This window comes from Coturnix japonica, chromosome 1, assembly GCF_054131305.1.
Source record: "Coturnix japonica strain WE chromosome 1, WE-NBRP24, whole genome shotgun sequence".
Classification (NCBI taxonomy): Eukaryota; Metazoa; Chordata; class Aves; order Galliformes; family Phasianidae; genus Coturnix; species Coturnix japonica.
The window spans coordinates 19745846-19764294 of NC_140663.1; the positions used below are offsets into that span (position 1 = coordinate 19745846).

Here is an 18449-nt window from a genome sequence, read left to right on the forward strand (position 1 = left end):
GAGTGGCACCAGGGATCCTAGAAGCAGAGAAAGAGGAAAACTGAGAGAAGGTTTTGGGGGGAAATAGTCACCAGAAAATATAGCATAATGGAGAAAACAGTGCTCTCTCCTCCTTGAAGAAGAGCAAATCCTACAATGAAATGACTTCAGTGTGTCTTTTCCATCCTTGCCTCAAGCAAGACCTGTAATCTAACTGTAACAGATAATCCAACCAGTGCTATATAATATATACTTTTTAAATTGATCTACCCCAGGAATATTTGCTTTCAAAATTATAATCAATAAATTGTATGTAATAGCTTAATGTCTTCTCAAGTTCCAGTTTCACTGTCAGCACTATCAACGATTGGAATTTAGAACACCCATCCCAAGAAGTGGGTAGGACTTTTACTTCAGTCTCAGCTGCCAGTTTAATTGCAATGTATGTAAACATAAAAATATAGATAAATATTATGAACTGAACAACATATGAGGTAACATTTGTAATAAGTATTACTTATTACATTATCCATTATAAGTATCACCTCAATGACTTCTGTGACCATCACAATTCTTTTTCATATGGCAAGGCATGAAATATAGAAGATTGGATAATAATTGGAAATAGTCATTGCAGGCTCCTTCTGGACATTGTTTTTTCCTTTTCATACAATCTTTGAACCAAGGACGAAGGCTAGAATTTTCTCACTTTTAGCAGAAAAGTCTCTCAGCAGAGCTGGAGGTGCTCAAAGATGGAGAAAACTGTTCAAAGAGTGACTTGGCCAACTAAAGCAGAATTCATTTAACTGGCCCTTTTGCCTTCCTGGCATCTATCTCTTTAAACAGTAAATGTATTTATTTCAGAAAACTTAAGCCCATTACTCTTTCTTTTTAAATACACTTGGCAGGGTGAGTTCTGGTTGTAAGATGCACATCTGTAAACAGTACATGATGGCCGCCTCATAGAGACAACACAATCTGAGAAACAATCCAACTGACAAATAAAGATTCTCACCTGTCCTGGAAAGTAGTAGAGATAAATTCATTTCTAATGAGATTTTAATCCCTTATGGAACCTTTAATAATAAATATCTCAGTGTTGTCTCTATTGCTCTCTTCTAAGTTCATTCAAATTTATTTGTTAATTCAAATATATTTGCTTGTGCTAAAAGTCTTCTTTCAGAGAACAATTTTTTTTCAAGTTCTGTTTCTTTGCAGTCCCAAAGACCCTTAATACTGTGACTGGCTCTTCCTTGCCTTCTCAACTCAGGTGAGACACACCTAGATCAGAGGAAGATGCACAGACCTGTTGCTGATAAGATGCTTAAATAACTGTGGCATAGCTGCAGGGTCAGTTCCTGTAGTAGTCATGATGATCAGGAACAGAATGGGAGGGTGAAGGAAGATGATACCAGAGGCCACCTCATTCTGAAGGCAGCTGCCAACCAAAAGAACTCTCTTGGAGCAGGGCTTTCTGGTACTTCTCACATGTCTATATTCCTTTGCCAAACTGAACTAAATGTAGTTTGGGTTTTTCTTTTTTGCTTTAATCCAGACGTTATCCAGGTTGCCAGTGCATCAATTTTGGATCTTGGTTTGTCTTTTCTATCCCCATCGCAGTTATTATTCTGCTGCTGTGCTGGGTCTGGCTCCAGTGGCTTTTCCTTGGATTTGAGTAAGTAAATGTTGCAGTCAATAAAGCTAAAGGTGTATGATATAAGTTATCTTGTACCAGTATCATATATTGTATCTAAGCTTAACTGGCTTATAGAAATATAACTCAGCAACAGTGTTCTTGCTTTTCTGATTAATACAGCTGAGTCTCTGGAGGAAACAAGAATTCTCTAAAATAAAGATCCTTGACTACTCAGCCCAGTATGAAAAGTCCATATTGCAAATTATATCTCTTCCCCTCAAGCACACACATCATCATTAAGTAGTGTATGCATGCAAAGCTAATGAATATGGAAATTATATGAATTTTAGTCTGGGACCTGAAGATGGTAAAGACATTCAGACATTGCTCTTATCTGGAATCAGGGATTGACATGAATACTTGAGCAATACCAGCTTTATAAGCTGGATGATTACAGTTCTGAATGTAAAGGAAAGAAGTTCCTTTTTTTCTAAGATGTATATGTATGGAATGTTTTTTCTTCCTTTTAAAGTTTGTGCTTTTAAGGTTTGATATAGGACTATTCCCTTCTGGCTGATTCTCCCACAGCTTCACTAATAGGTATGGTACAAGAGATGAAGACTGAGATTGCCTACTCTTAAGCAGACATAATGTTATCTCAAACCTACCGCTCCATATCTGAACATTTATGTATTCATTTTTCTTGACTGATTTGATAGTGTTCTTGTTAACACTGTGAGAATGAAAACCTAGCTTGTAGTAACTGTTCTTCTGATCAGTATTCCGGCTACTTATACATTGCTAACTTTTTCATCAAAAAGCAGAGTAGAACAAAATCATGGATGAATTTCATTTCATAGATAGGTTATGCACTTAATTGTTTCAATTAGTTCCCATGATTAAAGCTTCATCCTTCCTGTGTGCTGTATCTGAAATGTCCTAAACCCATTACAGGAGAAAACAAATGAGTTAGTCAATAGCAGGACACATTTAATTGCTGCCTCTTTCAATTTCCCAGTGGACTTTGTCTATTAATTCCAATATACTTAGTTTAGTATATGATTATTAAATGGGAGAAACTGCATTGTAAAGTGAAAAACTTATTTTATAAAGTGCTGTTACTAGCTGAAAAGAGAGAACATTTTTTCTTCTGTATACACTCGTAATTCTTCCTCTAATATTGTTGATTAACATTCCAGTTTTAAAAATATGTTCAAGTGCGGCAAGAAAAAAACAGCCAGAGAAGAGGCTTCAGCAAAGGTGATTCAGGATGAATACAAGAAGCTTGGACCAATGAGGTATGTCACACTATAAATTAGCAAACAAGAACAAGTAAATCCAAATATGATTTCAAGAAGATGTATAACATATTGTTTTTCTGCTATAGCTACCCAGAAATTGTTACATTTGTCCTGTTCATCTTAATGACCTTGCTGTGGTTTACCAGAGATCCTGGCTTCTTTCCAGGATGGTCTTCACTTTTCCCAAAGTAAGTCATCTTTTTAATACACTAACATGAGCAGCACCGTGTCTTAAACATGTAGCTTATTTTCTTGACAATATATTAAAAATAATGCTTTTCACATTCTGGAAAGATTCCAATTTTTAAAAAACCTTGGTAGTATATATGCAGAAGGTACAACTCCAGTGATTTCATAGATCTATGTGTGCAGCATCTGAAATGTCCCAAACACATTGCAAGATGAAACAAAATGTCTACTAAAAGTAATTATGCCCACCTCTTAGACTTGATCTGGTGATAGAGAAGGCATAATGACTGATGTTTTTGTTTCCTGTTTCCTCATCGAATCTACAGTTACAAGAACAATACCTTTGGATAGGGTTTTTTTATCTACTGCCATTACTGGCAGTCCAACTTCTGTGAGTACAGGCAAACATCCTCTGCTTTGATAGCTCTCTTGCTATTAATATAAATTTCTGTTTGTTCATATACAACTTGTGAAAAGTCACAGTTAAATCGTTGCCAAAAAGCAGGAGCTATTTGTGTGCTATTATGTTTCTTTTTTTTGTTTTGTTTTTCCCTCTGCTGCAGCTTGTTTACGCTGTCCCCTTCTCAGGATCTTTTAGATTTTTTCTTTTTTTCCACTAAGAAATTGTTTGGTCTTACATAAATCTGTAATGCTGTGATGCCTGTTATAGTTCTGGATGTCTTGCTGTAATTACTGTAATTTTGGTGCTGTCTTTCTTTTACAAAGGTCTGAATTTTGCTCTAGAGTAGTGGGAAGTAGTTGGGAGGAGCAGGACTTTGTGCTGTTTAGGACCTTACAGAGTCAGCATTTGTTACTCTGTCCAAGGCCAGAAATAGACTTGGATGGTAATTTTCCATTTTGTGTTTCTGTGTCTCCACTATGAATGACATATCACATGTGTCCATCATCCCTTTCCTCTTCAAGCGTTCTCCCATCATTCAGGTTCTCTCTCTTGTTACAAGGAATAATTGCAGCCCTTTGAAGATTTAAAATGAAGTGAAAAAAATATTTTTATGTGAAAACAGCATTAAGAAGTGCATAAAAGCTAAGATTGTTTTAAAATGATTTACTTTTTAGTAACAGGAACAGGTTTTCCCTCATCTCAACATCACGACAATAGAACTGATGATCAGCGTCCCATATGAATCATGGGGTTCTTAAAGGGTTTTTAGTGTTGACCTAATCAAGCAATCTGTCAGCTAGGCAATCAGGCTGGCTTTGCCTCCCTTTCTGCTTCACATTAACATTCAGTGCTCGTTGAGCACCATTTAGTGAAATTCTCCTGATACTGACAAACAGACCTTGTAAACAACCTCTCAGATTTGGGCTGTATGACTCAAATGGATTATTCCAGTCCAGAAATCGACACTTTCCCTATTTGAAGTTGTCTGTTTACCTCTGTCAAAGGATTCCGTTCACTGAAAGGGAAGAAATGGAACATCTATAAAATAAGTGTGGTTACTGCATGGGGATGTTACTTTGTGGATGCCTCTAATGTCTTCCTTGAGAAGGAATACAAGTACATGCCATGTTGCATAATCTTATATTTGTGTGAGGTAACCTGAGGAGAAACAAGACCTGTGTTAATCTATAACAAAACCTTTAAGAGGAAAAAAATAAATAAAGTATTTCTTACTATTCAGGCCTTCCCATTTCTAGATAGCTTAAAATTATCAATCATTTGCATTAATAGGCATCCAATCTGGAATTTATGGTTTTACTTTTCTGATCACCAGGCAGCTTCCCAGTTAGGATGCAAAGAGCCAGCACAGGTATAGTGATAGAGAGCCATCATGTTTCAACACAGCAAAAGAGGGGCAAACGACCTATATCAATGGATTGCACTCATCTCTGTTACGTCCAGGGGCTTCTACAGTGCATGAGCTGTGGCTTACATTTCTCATGTATTTGTTCACTAACCTTTGGATTTCAGTATAGTGACAAGTATGTGCAGAACTTTCTTAATTACATGCTAAAGAAAACAACTGTAACAAAATGTTTTCTTCCCTTACGTTTATTACAGTACTTATTTTCCACAGGATTTTATCCCAGTCTAGAGCCTGTCTCAGGGAAATTCTGTCACCTGCACAGATGAGCTTTGGCCTTATTATGAGATTGTTTATTAGACTGGAGGAACAAAGTTGCAATGTCAGAGCTAAAATACCCTCTGGGCCAATGGATGGGTCATAGGTAGTATTCACCACACTCCCAGGAACTTGAGCCAAACAGTACTGTCATCTCACCTGTTATAACATGCTGAAGGTCAGAAGCAGCTATATTGTTCTGTGTGTCAGGCCTGGTAGAGATTTATTTTATCAGAACATGAATTCCAAGAAAGCAACCAGGCTTGATTTCCAGGTGGAAAAATATAGGTTCCTCGTATTGTGGAGTTTACTGCTTTCTTTGAGTTTGGTCTTGTGGATAATCATTGCTGTTGCCAAAATAAACAAGACAAATTTACGCCTTGTTTTATGTCTGAATATAGCTTCCAGCCATCTGTTCTTTTCTTTCTCTGCTAGATTAAAATCTTCTGATAGGTACTTTCGGAGTATACTTACCTGGTTTAATTATATCATATTACGAGTTTTTTTTTGACAAACTACATGGAATGCTCTAAGTTTTGCTTTAAGAATCAAATTCACGCCAATCTAATCACTCATGTTCATGTTCTCAGCCCCTTCTGTTCATCCTCACAAGTTACTGAATACCCCTTTAAATTAAAGACACTGATTTCTTGGAACCCAGCAGAAAGGTTGATATTTAATGATGTTATCATCTCCATTTTTAAGGTCTAGTTTTTGAAACATCAGGCCTTTCTTATCCATACTTATGCTATATCAGCACTGAGTAGAGCTCATTTTTAAGAAGCATTGTTGGTCATACTAAGTCAGTGCATTTCTAACTTATGTAACATTTATAAATTAATTTTTCTCATGGAAATTTTGTAAGTCTATCAAAGACATTGCTGTGCTGCCCTGAGCCCCAGTTACCTCTCTTTGGAGGAAGGTAGCAGGATGATTTAATCTATGTTTATAATATTACAGAGGGAAGTGCAGGGTAAAAATACCTGTTTTCTCTCCATCTGTTGACAGCCAAGGGTCACACATCACTTCTGCTACAGCGGTTTCCAACCATGTCCTGGCTTAATTCCAGGCTGTGGGATACTGGCTTCAATTAGATGAATTTCGAGTTGGCCTTTGGCTAACACTTTACAAACCTCATCAGAAATAAAAATTTCAACTCTGGGCTGCACCTGATGCACACAAGTTGATCTTCCTTCACTCTTCCTCACATTAGTGCCTGAGGGTATATAAAGTTTTCCTACGGTTTCCTCTTTTCTTTTCTGCTAATACACGACCACTGCATACTTTTGCCAACAGTCCTTTCCTCTACAGTGGTATCAGTTAGAGTAACACAGAGTTTTCCCCAACCAGTTGATTTTTTTTACTTCCTTATTGGGCAATTAAATTTGCAGTTATACAAGCAGGTAAATGTTGTACATGCAGTTGCTTTACATCTTGGAAAAACTGGACCTTGAAAAATGCTTACCTGAAAATTCAGTTATCTTAGAAGAGCTGCTGTCTGCTGTCACATGTGTCTCCATAAAAAGTAAGACTGAAGGATAGGATATTGTGTTTGTGTCCCAGGCTTTCTGTGAACTGTATGGCATGAAGAATGATTAATTCTTGTGAGTAAACAAAACAGCACAAGGGGCAGACAAAGTCCTGCATGCAAGGAGAAACAACCCCATACATTAATATATGCTGGGAGATGCCTTGCTGGAAGATGGTTCAGCAGAAAAGGGCCTGGGGGTCCTGGTAGACACTTAAATGTGAGTCAGAAATGGACCCTTGCTGAGAAGGCCAATAGTACCTTGGGCTGCATTAGGCAAAATATTGTCAGCAGATTGAGAGAGGTGATCCTTGTCCTCTACTGGTGAGGCCACCCCTGGAACACTGTGTCCAATTCTGGGCCCCCTAGTAAAAGACAGACATACAGCTACTAGAGAGAGTCCATCAAAGGGCCACAAATACAGGGAAACTGAAGCAGTTTTTTTTTTGATGAAGATCTGAGAGAGCTGTGAAGGCTCCAGGGCATCTTATCAATGCATATATGTTTTGAGCAGCCTGATCTAGTGGTTGGTGACCCTGCCCATGACAGCAGGGTTGAAATTAGATGATCTTTGAGGTTCTTTTCACCCAAGGCCATTCTATGATACTATGATATGATCAGAAGGGCAAGTGCAAAGAGGATGGGGCCAGGCTTTTTCTAGTGATACTGACCAACAGGGGTAGAGACAATAGACACAAACTGAAACACAAAAGTGTATGGACATTAGAAAATGCTGTATACAGTGAGGATAAGTGAATAGTGGCATGGGTTGCCCAGAGATGTTGTGAAGTCTACTGACTTCAAAATGTACCTGGACATGGATCTCAGTACCCTGCTCTGGGTGTCCCTGTTTGAGAGGTGGCTGAAGCAGATGGACTCAGAGTTTCTTTCCCTCATCTCTTCTGTGGTTCATTGAGTAATGGAACTATGCAGAGGGAATACAGCTGCAGAGAAGAATGTGGCAGCGTGAATTGTTTCTGTCTAAATCCTGTTTTCTTCCATGACTCCAACCAAGGATGCCAGAAGAAGGTATTTTCTGCTTTTTAGCTCCAGTGTACCTGGACCTAGGCTAAAGGTGTCATATGAGCAGAACCCTCTGCCTTAAAGTACCATTACAAAATAATAAACTGTTTTTCTTAAAATAATCCTCAGTGCTAGCAGACAATAGAAAACAGGAGACAAAATGTATTAAAGAGCCACTTCACCTTTCTTGGCAGTTTCCGTTTGAGACAGTTTTATCTAAAGCTGTACTGGCTGTGATCTCATATCTCACAGAATCATAGAATGGCTTGGGTTGGAAGGCACCTCAACGATCATCCAGTTTCAACACCCCCTGCTGTGGGTGCCATCCACCAGCTCAGGCTGCCTAAAGCCTCATCCAGCCTGACCTTAAGTGCTTCCAGGTATGGGGCATCTACAACTTCTCTGGGCAGCCTTTGCTGGTGCCTTACCCCCCTATGAGTCAGTGTGCTATGCACATTAAGGTTTTGTGAATCTCTGTTGAACACTGTTGAAGCAAAAAGAACTATTAGATTATATGTTTGTAACCTGTAATAGGGGATGATCGTTCCTATTTAGTGAAAAGGCTGAAATCCTCTGGGAAGCTATGCTTATACCTATTACAGCTGCATGTGCAGCAAGGTACATGATATCAGGCTGAGAGGACAAATACATTTGTTCAGGAAAAATAATAATTTACAGAAAGTATATAAAAAATACAGACCTTAAAAAGTGTTGGATTTAATTTTCTTCAGCAAAATTATATTTTGTTGAATGACTGTCTTAACTAAATAAGATGGTATTTCTTGCCATCTATCAATTTGTAATAGAATCAGATGGATGTGCTAAAACAGCTCTAGATGTCAGCTCTTCACTTTGCCTGACCTTGTGGCTACTCTGTACAAGTTTGAAGGAAATTGGATCAACTTAAGAACTGGTGCAAAGAGTTTTCATGCACAGGAAATTATCAAAGTAAACATGGTGCTTGTGTCTATGACCCTAGAGGTGACAGACAAGGGAGGATGATAATAAAGCTCTGCTGTTTTTTCTTAGCTACAGAAGCATCATCCTTCATGGGTAGGCACAGTGCTCCAGGCCTATTGGACTGGATCTACTACAGAGCATATTAAAATCATTAAATTTATCATTGAACTATGAAAATGAGTTTAAACACCAGGTATTACTAAATATTTCCCTCCTCCAGCTTATTTTTCTGTATGACAAAATAATACACATTTCCTCAGGACACAAGCAGATTAATTTACAGGTCTGACATGATAATTCTGTGGACGTGGTGTGTTGACCTTGGCCTGCTTGCAGATACCCACCTGGCTGCTCTCTCTGTCCCCCTGCTAAACAAGAGAGAGGGAGAAAATGCTGTGGAAGAGCTCATGAGTGCAGATAATGACAAGGATGCCAGTTACTGCCATGAGTATAATAGACTCAACACAGGGAAAAATTATTTAATTTGCTACAAATTAAAACAGATTTGGATAATGGGAAACAAAGACATCTTAAAACAGCACCTTCACCCTTCCCTTTCCTAAGGCTCAAACTTACTCCTTCACCCCTGGCAACATTACTTCCCACTCTGAGTGGCATAGGGGGAGGGGGAATTGATGTTGATGTCTGAAAGAGCTCCTTTATGTTCATCTTTCCTCATACTTTTTTCTCTACTCCACCATGCTTTCCTCCATGGTCTGCAGGGAAACCTGTGCTGCAACACCTGCAGCACCTCCCCCTTTTCTGACCTCAATTTTCACAGGGCTGTATCTCACAACCTTTTTTTTCCCTTCACATCTCACTCTATGAGGTGCTTTACCCTTCCTTAAATCTACTTGCACAAAGTTGGCGCCATTTTGACAGCTGGGTCCATGCATCTGACATGGGGCAGCCCCACCCTCTCCTCAGAGAGACCCCTGCATGCCCACTGCCAGCACCTGGTCTCAAACACACAATATAACAGACTATTGTTCTGCCTATATCTACTTACACATCTTTTTCTTGTGTTACTCTTGTTAACTTAGATATAAAGGCTATGCTACGGATTCAACAACTGCCTTAGTGATTGGCCTCCTCTTCTTTATTATTCCAGCAAAAACATTGACTAAGACGTCGAATGGAGAAAACAGTTAAGTAAATTTCAATGTGGATTTTATTACAATAAGGTAACCATAAATGTAATTAATTGCATTATGTCAAAGAATGTTCATAAATGCTAATGTTAATGCAGAATAATGCCTTAAAGCATCTCTGTCCTAGAAGAAGCCCAAAGTAATGCTCAGGCAATGTGAGCATAAAGATCTGGTGCTGCATAGCAGCCTGCTGCCTACGCACCTCCAACTACAATAGAAACCAGTTTTCCATTGACTGCTTTGAGCTTTGAATAGGGCTACACTGGGCAGGGCTGTGTTTATTTCGAAAGTGTTATGCTTATTTTATGTACCCTGTAAAATTCCAAATGGAAAATGAATCAGTTCCTATTTTTATCCCCTTAAATGGAATTTACTTCCATTAATGTATGTTTCTGTCTTGTCTTCTTTATGCATTAAGTTCTAATACTGACATCAATGAAACCCAGAGAAAATAAGTCCAGACCCTAAATGGAAGAGAGTTTGCTCAGTAATCTGTCTGAACAGTACAATTTTATGGAATAAGTTAATCTTACTGTTACCCCATAGCTGTCTTACAGGCAGAAGTGCCAATGCTCTACTGTTGGAAACTGTTGTAATTGTCATTGTCAAGCTGAGATAGTTTAGAGCAGGTACCAGGAGGTATCTGTTTTTCCTCTCAAAGATTTTCTTCAAGTTATAATAATTAGAGTTTCCCAAGTATTCCTTTGGAGAAATTATACAAGATATTTTGCAAGATGTTTTTAAATGTTGGTGTTTTGTTGTTGTTGTTGTTGTTGTTTTTCTCTAGCTGCTTTTGGTTATACTCCACTGATTACTTGGAAGGAATTTCAGTCATGCATGCCCTGGGAAATTGCTATTCTTGTTGGTGGTGGGTTTGCATTGGCAGACGGCTGTGAGGTAATGCAATTTATAGATGGTACTGAGAAATTACCATGACCCACATCAGAAGGAATTCAGTCATGCCGTGGATTCAAGATTATAGGCTTATTTTAGCAAATTGTTCAGAAGTGATATTGAATAGGATAATTGTGAATATGCAAGATGTTCAGAAAGCAGAGTTATAAATAAAAATTATTCTTTGTCTTCAAATGCTACACACAGTGATGATTACTATTTATTATTTGCTCAAATTAAAGCCTGATGGCAGTAGGAGTTGTCCAGTTTCCTAAGGTGATTCCTATATGCAGCACTGCTGCCTATTCTGGTAAATCAAGCAGATTTCTGCCCAGGCTCTGGTCATGAAGCCCAGTGTGTGCACATTAGAAATCTTCTGAGTACATCTTTTGTAACATTCTCAAAAGTGTGAATATAAATAAATGGGAAGTAGTTTGATTATTTTCAGTACAACAGTGACGTAGAAAAACATACTTAAAAACATGTGGTATCAACATGGAAAATACTTCAGATTTTTTTCTCTCTTATCTACAAATACATCACAATTAATAGATGAGTAAATTCTTGTTATATATGTTTTAACTGTAATTCTGTTCACTGTTCTGTAAAACTAAGACTGTCACATTCCTTGTGCAGGTTTCAAAACTGTCTGCCTGGGTAGCAAATAAATTGACCCCTCTAGGATCATTACCCCTGTGGCTGGTTATCCTCATATCATGTCTTATTGTCACGTCAGTGACAGAAGTGGCCAGCAATCCTGCCACCATTACGATATTTTTGCCCATACTGTCTCCTTTGGTGAGTATAATAGAAGTTATTTTTAACCAGAATGTGCCTTATCATCCATGTAATAATATAGCTTCTCAAAGAATCAGTTTTTAAGAAGTCTCTATAAAATAGTTTGTTGTTTTTGTTTCTTTGCTTTGTTAAGTTGTTTTGTTTTGTTTTGTTGCTGTGTTTTGTTGGTGTGTTGAAGTATATACTGAGTAGGTTGTTGAGAATTCATTATAAGAGATGCTATAAATTCAGGAAAATGAAAATAAAAGTGTAACACTCAAAAATAGAAGCTGTTATTCCTATTTGAGAATAATGAAGACTTAAAAGACCAGCTCTGTCATTGTTAGTTCAGGATAGCATCTGTGACAGAAATGGCTAACACAACATTCAAGCTATCATCAAAGAGAGGAAAGGGCTAATAGATGTACTTTAGATGTACTCCTCATTTCTTCTCTCCTTTTCTCTTTTTTATCATCTTTATCATATCACCCAATTCATCCTCTTCAAAACTTACCGTGGTCATCTTGTAGTCTGTAACTTTGCCTCTTGGCCAGCCTAGACACATACTAATTCTCTTTCTCACTCACAGAAGAAAATTCAGTTATCTATCTCTTCACTGAATTCCTCCAACCCATTATATACCAATTCAGTATAATCGTCTTTCTTGTACTGTTTAATTTTTAGTGCTTAAGCTTTGCTCAAAATCTTTGCAAGAATCTTTCATCTTTGTGACTTAACTGCAATTAGAGAAAAATCACGCATGAATTTAGAGTTGCAGAATCACAGAACTTTAGGGGTTGGAAGGAGCCTCTGGAGATCATCTTGTCTAACCCCCCAATAAAAGTAGATTCCTTGCAGTAAGTTACACAGGAAAGTGTCCAGGTAAGTTTTTAATACCTCCAGAGAAGATGACCCCACAGCCTCTGTAGGCAGCCTGTGCCAGTGCTCTGTCATCCTCACAGTAAATAAGTTTTTTTCTCATGTTCAGTTGGAACACCCTGTGTTCCAGTTTGTACCCACTGCCTCTTGTCCTTTTGCTGGGGACCACAAAAAAGAGCCAGGCCTCATTTGTTTGACTCCTACTCTTTTGATATTTATAAACACTGATAAGATCCCCTTCTCTTCTCCAGGCTGAACAGTTTATCAACCTTTCCTCACAGGGAGATACTCCAGGCCCCTCATCTTTGTGCCTCTAGTTCATTAACTGTCCTGTGTTAGAAATACCTTTCTCATCTGAGGCATTCCCAGTTATAATCTTATAAAGGAATTACCAGAAAAGGTTATTTTTCACTACTTAATATGTCAGTTCACAGTTTGCTTGTGCTAATATAAGAAGTTTGTATTTATGTATTTCGTTTAGCAGTTGTGTCCACTGACAGCACTTCTCTGTCTTTTATTTTCCTTTCTGCAGGCCGAAGCCATTCACGTGAACCCACTTTTCATTTTGATACCTGCCACACTATGTACTTCCTTTGCATTTCTTCTTCCTGTAGCAAATCCTGCCAATGCCATTGTATTTTCATACGGCCATTTAACTGTAATGGACATGGTGAGTTTTAAGCAAGACACCCTTAAAGGTTCCGATAATCACTCTGCAACATTATTATCTGATTTTTACCATTTTAAAAACTTTCTTCACAGTCCTGACATGAGTCTTTTCTTTCTTTTTCCTCTCCTTTAGGTGAAAGCTGGTTTGGGTATTAACATCATCGGAGTTGCTGTAGTTATGCTTGCAATAATGACGTGGATAGTGCCTCTATTTGATCTCTATACTTATCCAAGTTGGGCACCAAACATTTCTTTTTCAAATAGCACTGGGCTGTAAAACAAACAAACAAACAAACAAAACAAACAATAACAAAAACAACAACAACAAAAGCTGCAAATTGGCTTGAACTGTTTTTGTTTCTTTTCTTTTCCACTGGCATGTGGTGAGTCAGTTAAAATGCTTTTTGTCACTACAACAATAGAGAACCATATTATTGTAAATGCTGTATTTCACAGACCAAAAGACCAATGACCTGGTCTGAGGGTATAATCAATCAGGAAGAGTGCTATACTTGTTAAATGTCACTGAGTTATATCTAGTTGGGGCTAGTCTGAATGTTTATAACTCCATGTTTTGAAAGAAACGCTGTCAGTTTGCCCCCATGCTCATGGTAGAGAAATAATGAGATACAGATTTTATTATTTCTTATATCTATCCTTACTGTTATCTTTGGTGACATTTGGGTATTGTCCAAGAACCTACTGGTTTTGTTTTCTACATTCAAATACTGTTTGAAAAGGTGTTGATCATAAACAAAAGATAAAATGATAACTTTGGGGGTTGAACTGGACATGTGGTTTACAGAACTGTCAAATGTGCAAAGAAATGGAGAAGAGCAGGGTAGCCACTAACAAAGCACTTTATCTGTTAAGCACCTTGAAGTCTGGAAGGAAAATACATACTTAAGCATATGTTTAAAATCTACCTCCTTCCAGGACGTCATTGAAGTGTGTAGTTGTACATGTTGTTTAGAATTTTCCTGGATAAACATGACTTGATAGATCTGAGTCAGTCTCTGTGAACGGAGCCTAAATTATCATTGCATTTCTCTGTTAAAAGTGGAGACATATCCTCTTGATGAATAAAAGCACAAGGTGGAGCGCTGCAAATGTAATGCTCAGTCCATCAAGCAAGACTGTAGCTCATTTTTTGCCCGGAGATAAGGTGGATCCCCTGTCCCTGGAGACATTCAGCGTTAAATTGGGCTGTGTCCTGAGCACTCTAATCAAGCCATAGATGTCTGTGTTGCAGGGGAGTTGGACTAGATGGCCTTTAAGGGTCCACAGCTCAAACAATACTGTGATTCCATGATCTTCATCAGGAGGTGCATGATCTCTACAGGGCAGGTGGTAGTTTAAGTCTACTTTAGTTTAAGTAGAGTGTATTAATTTTAGAAAAATGTGTAGTATACTCAGAAGAACATTGCAGTTCAAAGATGTCTTTGAATAATGATGTTTTATATTACTGTAATACATTTTTTACAGTAAGGACTGTGTCATTGTTTTTTTTCACCTCTTGGGTGAAAAACCCATGGCAATTCATAAAGGGTGTTTAGATAATAGCCTGAACCAAATCTCCATATCTCCATGTATTGATCCGAGTCCTTCCTTGGGGCACCTCAGTGACGGATATAAGCCTTAATCTGTCTTTTACAGATAATATAAATGATCAATTTTTACTACATTTATTTTTGATAGCGCATTTTTAGAACAGAGAGATCAGTTATGACATCTCTAAGGCCAGAATACTGTGCAAAGGATTATTTTTTCTATACTTTTCTTCCATTAGCTACTAGTTGCAGATTCACTGCAATAAATTATTAGAGTAAGGAAACACTTTTTCTTAATGGTAATAGTTCTATGTACTAATTACTATCTGTACGTGGCAACACACTTTGTCAACATGGCTGACACTGCAGTCTCTTTAGGATGGCTACTTTTTCCTTTTCCTTTTCCTTTTCCTTTTCCTTTTCCTTTTCCTTTTCCTTTTCCTTTTCCTTTTCCTTTTCCTTCTCCTTTTCCTTTTCCTTTTTTTTTTTTTTTTTTTTTGTATTCTTTATAGAATGCCTAGCAAAATACAGCTATGTCAGTGACTAGACCAATCAGGAATTACGACAACACAGATGTTAACTGATCCATTTGCAATAATGATTGTGGTTACAGACATGCAGTGCTTGGCTAAATGCAGCCTCTAACTCAGCAGGCACTAGAGGAGAATGTGTTTACAAATAACTAATCCAAGACAGAAGACTTCTTTTGTCTGTGCAGAAGGATGTGCAGCACAGAAACAAGGAGCTCTTGGTTTATGTAGACCCCTGATTCTGCAGACACAGAGAGGAGAACCAGCTGGGAGAGTGCCTTTACTTAAAGGTTCCAGTTGTATCATTAATTTCCTGATTACTCAAGAGCTGGAACAGTGCATCAGAATATTTCCAGTGGAAGGGACATCAGACAACCACCTCATCCAGCCTCTTGCCCAAAGCAAGACTAGCACTGAGTTCAGACCGTGCTTTTCTGTTCTTTTGGTGACTATTTTTTTTTTCTTTAAACAAAAGAACAAACATTCTGTATTCATCTTAGTGGAATATATTTAATTTCCTACTTTTTATTTGGGAAATATTATTTTCTATGTGAAAAAAAACTCTCTTATTTTTAATGAAACATGAAAATAGTGGAAAGTCCTCTCTGTGGCCTTACATTTACTACTCTTATTGAAAGTGATATTTTCAGTGTCCAGTGGTCTTCTCTGAAAATAACTGATGGTACTTTTATCCTGTGACAACTGTTACTCAGTGAGGGGAATTTTGTTAAGTGATTTTGAGCTGTCCCCAGTTTTATTAATGTTCACAGCACAGAACTGAAAGATGCAGCCTTAGCCTCAAATATGACGTTGAGGCTCACAGAGACCTTTGAATGCGCTGCACAGTGTAATCATACTTTGATGTCAGTATTTGCTCTTCGAGTTGAATATCTCTATGGATGAAAATAGTCATTTTAAACTATTTTCATAAACCTTGCAGAATATGTCAACTCTGTAAGTAAGTGACACAGTTATCAACATAAACTGAAGCTGGATAATTCTCAGCTGTTCCATTGCTGTACTACTTGGCTTATTCAGAGGACTACAGACAATATGCTAAGAAAGGCCCATGTGAGAATCTGAACTCCTACATAATGCAGATCACAGAATTTCCTCCAAACTAAGTCAGTTAGTTTTTCAGAATCATACGAAACACTGAAGTAGCTCAGTAAACAAGAAAATAAGATTTAAATTATTTAATGAATAACGCACTTTAAACACTATTTTCACTACAATTTTGTGCATGCAATGAATAATATGTGAAGAGAGAAGGAAGGGATTTGTAAAGAAAGTTAAATCTTTTCGTTGCACCATATGTGTTTATAATTTACCAAAATTAAATGCAGTGTTATACACAAACTGTCAGTGACCAGCATATTAGCTGTCACAATATGATAAACTAGTGACAAAAATGAAATGAACAAGCATTAAGTTTTTACATATTGTATGCTGTAGGCAGACCACTCATGAATAAATTAGTTGGCAGTAGTGGAAAGGTAGCGTTTCACTAGGATTTTTTTCTTGTTTTCCTAGAAGTGTAATGAAGGGGTAAGACAATCTTTGAGATGAGCTGTTATTGTTGATAACTTATTTTTCAACCTTTTAAGAATCTGTTTTAGTCAAAATTATTATCTCTGTAGTGCAGAGGTTAATACTGATAGAAATTTCTCACTGGAAAGTGTTGAGATGAAGGAATAATATATGCTCAGAGTGCTTGGCTGTCTGGGTACCCATTGGGTGGAATTGGCTCTGAGTGCAGGCACAGAACACCGTGATGGCTGCAAGCAGAAAAGAGGCTCTCTGTTAGTTGCTCTTAGAATCACTGCTTGGTCCAGAGTTTGTCAGTGTTGTGGCAAGTGGTACAAATTAATCTATAATTATGTTAAGCGTTGATTAATATATGATGACTATGTCAGCTATTTGTAAATTACTTTGCACATAATTATCATATTAAATTATGTATTTTTCTATGTCTTAGATTAGTCTAATTAGGCTACTGTATTAGTATGTAAGTAATATTTATGATTTACTATTTATTTATGGTTTCAGTCCTGCTAAATTAAATAGAGCCTTTGTTATGTGCTTCATTAGGGAAGTTGTGCCAGATCTCTGTTCTCCTTTTCTATAGGTGTGTTATATCTAATATAGTTTCACTTCACTTTTGGAAGATGTGTTTTTAGATCATCAGAAACCACATAACACATATACTTTGGAAAAAGCTTCTGCACTGTTGTTACAGTGCACATCGGTCAGATCAACCTTGCAGTGAAAATTCCCTTATGTACTTTTAAAAAGAAGTACCTGGGATTATTTACTGTAAGGGTCTTGCTAGTTTAAAAGCAAACAGCCTATAGCCTGAGGCCTGGCTGAGGAGCAAAGCAGCTCAGCAGCTCAGGAAAGGTGGAGTGAAAAAAACACCATATACCCTGGCTGCTTCTTTCAACTTTTTAATTAGGTGTAGATACCAGTTCTCATACTAATGACAACAATTTAAAGTTGTATCTTTTGTGAAGTTTCGCATGACCTAAAGGCTGCTTGCATGGTCAGTGATCCCTTACCCTTAGACAAACAGAAATCCCCTCCTGCTGCCCTCTCCCATCCCATGCTAGCAGCCTGCATTTGGGAGCTGGCTGCCTTACAGTAACACACTGCAGCCACAGAGCTTATTGGGGCCAGGGAAGTGCCTCAGTGGTCGGGTCTGCACAGATTTCACATTGCTGTGCCACTCTTGGTGATAAATAATTAAGTTATCAGCTTAGTTCTTTGTCTGTACTGAGTTAATTTGATGATCTCTGTTTTTAACAATTGCCAAACTCTTCATAAGTGTTATTCCTTAATACATTTGCCTTGTGTTCTAAGAAGCTGTGGTATGTTACTGTACTTTTGCTGTGTTCAATTACTGTATGTCATTTCTTTACAAGAATGATTCACTATTTTGAAAGAAATATTTCCCAAATGCTGAACAGTCCATCATGTGTTTAGTGATAAATTAACAGGATATGAAACTGCAGTGTGTTGTCTTGCAATAAAAGTGCCTGAGATTTCTTAAACCTTTTCTTGTTGTTGCTGTTGTTACAATATCTCAACATCTGATAAATATTGTGGAGAAGAGTACTTGATGAAGATAATTTAAACCTCTAAAAGAATTAGAAAATAAATTCTCCTTTCTGGTAAATTCCTCCAGCAGTTTCTAAATGCTTAGTGCCTCATTAAAAAATCAGAAAGCGACACACATACCTATGCAAAACAGCCCCTGGTTGCTGCAGTACTTGATTCAGTTCCCCATGAAGTCAGAGTGT

The 18449-nt window shown here is 37.6% G+C and overlaps 1 protein-coding gene across 7 annotated transcripts in view; it reads left to right on the top strand.

The window, feature by feature from the left end:
• SLC13A1 (solute carrier family 13 member 1) overlaps positions 1–18200 on the top strand; it is a 28333-nt gene extending 10133 nt beyond the window's left edge. For 4 of the 7 annotated variants that reach the window (XM_085523818.1, XM_015852992.3, XM_015853002.3 and 1 more), the window contains 8 exons: positions 1535–1654; positions 2815–2913; positions 3003–3104; positions 9744–9847; positions 10639–10748; positions 11382–11543; positions 12934–13071; positions 13204–18200. In XM_085523818.1, the coding sequence (XP_085379944.1) occupies positions 1535–1654; positions 2815–2913; positions 3003–3104; positions 9744–9847; positions 10639–10748; positions 11382–11543; positions 12934–13071; positions 13204–13347 (979 nt within the window). In that variant the 3' untranslated portion in view covers positions 13348–18200. Of the gene's footprint in view, positions 1–1534; positions 1655–2814; positions 2914–3002; positions 3105–5144; positions 5566–9743; positions 9885–10638; positions 10751–11381; positions 11544–12933; positions 13072–13203 lie in introns of those variants that run through there. The other 3 variants (XM_085523728.1, XM_085523703.1, XM_085523657.1) reach the window with 3 other exon arrangements.
• Positions 18201–18449: the final 249 nt, after the last annotated feature.